This window comes from Pediculus humanus, genomic scaffold, assembly GCF_000006295.1.
Source record: "Pediculus humanus corporis 1103172108318 genomic scaffold, whole genome shotgun sequence".
Lineage (NCBI taxonomy): Eukaryota > Metazoa > Arthropoda > Insecta > Psocodea > Pediculidae > Pediculus > Pediculus humanus.
This window is the reverse complement of record NW_002987887.1, coordinates 1,096,182-1,102,000: the sequence shown is the minus strand read 5'-3', so window position 1 is coordinate 1,102,000 and position 5,819 is coordinate 1,096,182. Positions and strand designations below refer to the sequence as shown.

Genomic DNA, 5,819 nt, shown 5'->3' with positions numbered 1-5,819 from the left:
AAAATACAATAATAATTAACGTTTGTTCGAATAGATAACGCACACTCACACGCACACGCACTCACATCCAAAAAAACAAACGAAATTTTTTTTTTTTTTAAATAAAAAAAATGAAAATTTTTTCATATACGGTACGTATATATATATATATATATATTAATTAAATTTATCGATTTAAATAATTATCATTATTATTATTTTGTAAATTTTTATAGCGGTATATATAGACTATAATGTTTAGCTTATCGGAAAATATAGCAACACGTGCACCCGCGCGCGAGCACACGTCAATCAATTTAAATTATGATAATAAAAATTATTTTTACAGACGATTAAATTGTTTTGTGTGACGTCACCGGATGTTTCCTTTCACGCTATAAATATTTTTACGCTATAACTATAAAGCTATGACTATAAATGCGTGAAAAAATAAGATCGATGCACTTTACGTAGGCTTTTAAAATTCTCCAGGGATTTTATTTATAAACGCTGGAGAACGTTTATCGATAAGGAAAACCTCGAGTTTTTTCATTTTAAAATTGTGAAGTAAAAATCGTGATATGCGTTAATAATAATAATAATAATAATAATAATAATAATAATAATAATAATTTATAGTCAGTCACGATTCGATATCTCGACTATAGAGTTCTCGAATGTATCGACCGATAGTGTGCACATAAAGACACGAATGAAATTTTTTCTTTTTTTTTTTTGTTCCAGGTGTTAATTATAATGTTGATGGTGGTGGGGAGAGGAAAAGGGAAAACAATAGAAAAAAGGGGATTTTTAACGGATTCGGGATCGATTGGAATCACAGGATCAAAAATTCAAACCCCAACGGAATTCAATGAAGATTTTAATATTTTTTTATCGAGTTTACCGAGCGTGACGAAATTATTGAACGGTGGTACTTCCGGTTCTTTAAGTGAAAAAGTTAATATCGAAATACAAATGGACGGTTTAAAAAGTGGTGCGATAAAAGATTTGGACGTTAATAAAATTGCCCAAGCTGTGATGAGCCTTGATGGTATGAGAGGAATGAAAGTTACTGTCGGTACGGGAAAGGAAAGTGCGACGGCAGGAGGTGTCGAAAGTTCCGGAGGTGAAATTATTTCAAATAGTGTTTCGGATGCTGTTTTAGCAATTGCGGCGAGTGGTGCGGCGACGGCGGAAAAAGCAGGCACCGGTACGGGTAGTGCTGAAGTCGTTAGCCGATCTGCTGCTGCTTCTGCTGCAGGAACTGTTGCGGGAAAAGTTTCGTCGGGAGTTGCTGCAAACGTTTCTTCGGGAGCTAGTGCGGTCGTTGGTACAAATACTTTAGTAGAAGCTACCGTTCCGACTATGGTTGCAATGTCAGCAGCAGCAGCAGCATCTGGAGGAGCTGGTTTAAAAAGTGGTACTGCATCATTGAATTCTAAACTTGTAGAAGTTCCTGTTCGTAAAACCGAAACTTACTCTGAATCTTCTTCGTTTGTCGTAGTTGCACAACCCCAACCGGTGCCAGTTACGGTGACCAAAACCTTGCCAGTGGAAGTTCCTCAACCTTACCCAGTGACAGTTTTGAAACCGTACAAGGTAAACGTACCTAAAATCGTGCCAGTGACCGTTCTCAAGGCAGTACCCGTTCATGTTCCGAAACCAATAAGCGTACTGGTTCCACAAAAAGTACCAGTTTCAATTCCAGAATCTCAATCCGTTTCTTTAACGGTTTCGAATCCACTCTCGACTTCAGTAACAACATCAATCGCACAACAAGAAATAAAACCTCAAGTTCAACCGGAAGTACAACAAGGACTACTGTCAGAGACGCTACAGCAGCAAATACAAAAACTACAATCAGACTCTTTACAACAGCAACTCCAACAATTGCAACAACAACAGTCAGAAACTCTACAACAACAAATACAAAAACTGCAGTCAGACACACTACAGCAACAACTTCAACAACTCCAGCAACAACAGTCAGATGCTTTACAACAGCAAATAAAACAACTGCAGGAACAACAATCAAACGCTTTACAACAGCAAATACAACAATTACAGCAACAACAGTCAGACACATTGCAACAACAAGTTCAGCAATTACAATCAGAGACACTACAACAACTACAATCGGGTATACAAGAAAAACTACAATCAGAGACATTCAATCAACAATTGGAGCAATTACAATTGGAAATCCAACAGAAATTACAATCGGAAACACTACAACAATTACAACAACAACCAGAAATTCAACAACAATCTGAAATCGTTCAACCGGAACAACAACAAATTGTAATGCAACCAGAGATACAACAAATGGTAATGCAACCAGAGATACAACAAATGGTAATGCAACAAGAAGTACAACAACAACCAGAAATGCAACAGGAATTACAAAAAACAGAAATCATTCAACCGGAAGTACAACAAATCGTAACTCAACCAGAATTACAACAAATGGCAATGGAACAAGAACTCCAAAAAATGATGGTACTACAACAAGAATTAACACAACCGGAAATGGAAACGGCTTTACAAGAACCAGTAACCCAATCAACAGTAAAGCAACCACAGATCCAACATGAATTATTACAACAAACAAACGTGCAATCGGTGAATCAATATCAAAATGCTCCGGAATTGTCATATACGATACCATTAACATCATCACAACTTTACGAAACAAATTTTCATTTAACCGGAAATGAACTAACAACAACAACAGCAACAACCAATCTCTTATCACAAAATTTAAATTACAATTTCGGTAATATAATCCCAGAATCTTTAGAACATTTAAATCCACATACCAAATTCTTATCAAATCATATCAATTACGGCGGCCTTTTTTAACGTTTCATTTACTTAACTTAAAATTAATTTTTTTTATGTACAAATTTTTTAATTTAATTTTATACGTCGCGTTTATATGAACTTTATAAAGTTTAGTATAAGAACGGTATTATCACCAATATATTACCGTAATAATAATAATAATAATTTTGGAAATTCTTATACTAAACCACAATATAAATACGATTTTTTATTAATACCAAATAATAATAATAATAAATTTTTCCAGGCTTAATTTTTTTTTTTTATGTTTATAAAAGTTTTCCCACGATTTTTTTTTTTAATATTTATTTTATTTTTTTTATTATAAACAATAAAATAAATTTTTTTAAAATTTTATTAATTAATTATTTATCACAATTCATGGCTGCCATATTTTTACTGGAAAAAAAAAATTTGGAAAGGTCGAATCGTTACAGGTTCCAGTTATTATGCATTTATTATTCCAGTTTTTTTCGTTTTTTTCAAACTTCCTGTTTTATTTTAAATAAATTATTATTATTATTATAAACATTCACTTGTCGATAACAATATGTGGGCGTTTGTGTAATGTTTACCCTTAGGAAAATGAAAGGAAATTTTTTTTTAAAAATCAATAAATCAATAAATCGATAATAATTAAATAATCAATCGTTACAAAAAATTTTCGTCAAATTTTGGCAAGGCAACAAACACACACAAATCAAATTCGCGTTGTTATCATGGATAAAATGATGACTTAATTTCTTTCTCTCCAAAAAATATTAATGATAATAATAATGATAATGATAATTGATTAGTAAAGTACTAACTCGTTTTTAATAATTACGTAATATTCTTTTTTTCAAACCGGCATTTTTTTATTATTTTCGTTTATTTATTTATTTATGTAATTATGGAATTTAATAATATAATAAACGATTTCTACTGGAGAAAATTATTTTTTTAAATGATATTTCCAGGAATTTAATTAAAACGAAAAATTATTATTTTTTTGTTGCCATTTTTATAGTTGAATGAATGGCTTTCTTTTTTTTTTTAAAAAGTTCCTTTCTTTTTCCGCCCTTCCATAATTTTTTTTTATCTCGCTGGAATGAAATCTCCTTTTTCATTTTTTTATGGTTTTAAATTATGTTTGATGACGTAATCGACGGAAATATACTTTTTTCGAACGTTTTTCTTTCTTTCTTTCTTTTTCATAATTAATAATAAAATAAAAATAAATTTTTTTTTTTTTGTAAATTTCCTTAAATAACTGGAAAAATACAAAATTTAACTTGCTCGAAATAATAATAATTATTATTATTATGTATGGATAATCGAAATAATAATAAATTATTAACTTTCACTCAAAAAGGTTAATTAATAACCGTCGCATATTGATTAATGAATTTTAATTTTTCTCCAGCCCGAAGGAAAATTTTTTTTTTTTTTTGATTTTTTCGCAAGTATGTAGTAATGCGTTGCAATTCCCCCCCCCCCCCCCGCCTTCTCCATTCCAGTAATTAAATTTAAACACTCTCTGAAAAATGTTCAAAAAATACTGAAGAAAATTCAAGTATTGTAACCGTTTTTATCCGTATGTATATATATATATATATATACACACACACATCGGAATTTTCTTCAAAACAATAAGGAAAAACTATAAAAAGGCTAAGTGTCCCATAAGTGAAACATTAGCGAGAATAATTTTCTTAAAAAAATAATAATGCAAAACTCGAGTTTGATATAAGGTTTCATAAGTGATAAGTTTTTATAAGTGAAACATTGGCGATATGGTCTTCTTAAAAAAAATAATGCGAAACTCGAGTTCGGTACATGGTTTCATAAGTGATGAGATTTCATAAGTGAAACATTAGCGCGATGGTTTTCTTACATGTTTGGTACATGGTTTCATAAGTAATGAGATTTCATAAGTGATAAGTTTTCATAAGTGAAACATTAGCGAGAATGGTCTTCTTACATGTTTGATACATGTTTTATAAGTAATGAGATTTTATAAGTGACAAGTTTTCATAAGTGAAACATTAGCGAGAATAGTTTTCTTAAAAAAAATAATAATTCGAAACTCGAGTTCGGTACATGGTTTCATAGGTAATGAGTTTCTATAAGTGAAACATTAGCGAGAATGGTTTTCTTAAAAAAAAATAATAATCCAAAACTGGAGTTCGACACGTGGTTCAGTGGAAAAAAATTCCATTTAAATCCGCTTGGGGAAATCACCGTCGCCGTCGTTGTTTAGCAAACAAACAAAACCTTTTAAAATATTTTTATCTCCATTATTTTTAATTATATTATTAAAAACAACTCACTTTAAATTTAAATTTAAATTTTTTTTTTAATCATTATTATTATTATACGTAAGATAAACATTTATCTTTCAAATTATATTATAAAAAAAATAAATTTTTTATTAGCCTCGAGTAAGAATTTTAAAACATTAAATTGAAAAATAAATAAATAAAAGGGGGAAAAAATGAATAAATAAATTTAAATTCGCAGTCGATTATTATTATTATTATTATTATTATTATTATATATATAAATCGGTTGGCATTAATTCAAATAAGTAAAACGTTAAGAAAAAAAAAATATATTTTTTTTTTCATTCAAGGATTTTATATAAAATATTTTTTTTTTTTTTATATAGAAAGGTGTTTTACTAGATTTTCACTCGAATACCAAAAAAATTCAATCCATTCTTTTTTTTTTTTTTTTAATTGCATGCTTAAATAATTTATAAATCCACGTATACATATGTTTATTAAAAATTTATCGGCGTGACCGAAATGCAAAATGAATGATGATAATAATAATAACTCGGTTATTTGTTTATTATTTTTTAAATGCATGAGTTGTTAAGATGAAAAAAAAATTTTCATAATAATTTTAAATAGAAAAACTTTTCGAACGTTAAACTTTATTCCCTAATTACAACGCTTAGAAAAAAAAAAATTTTCCACGAATTAATTTTTTCTATTACTATTATTATTATT

The 5,819-nt window shown here is 29.2% G+C and overlaps 1 protein-coding gene across 1 annotated transcript; it reads left to right on the top strand.

The window, feature by feature from the left end:
* Positions 1 to 735: 735 nt before the first annotated feature.
* Positions 736 to 2,841, top strand: Phum_PHUM603710 (Involucrin, putative; the record flags this gene model as incomplete). The annotated part of the gene is made up of 2 exons (XM_002432844.1): positions 736 to 1,785; positions 2,083 to 2,841. The coding sequence occupies 2 exons, from the start codon at positions 736 to 738 to the stop codon at positions 2,839 to 2,841; spliced, it is 1,809 nt and encodes a 602-aa protein (XP_002432889.1).
* Positions 2,842 to 5,819: the final 2,978 nt, after the last annotated feature.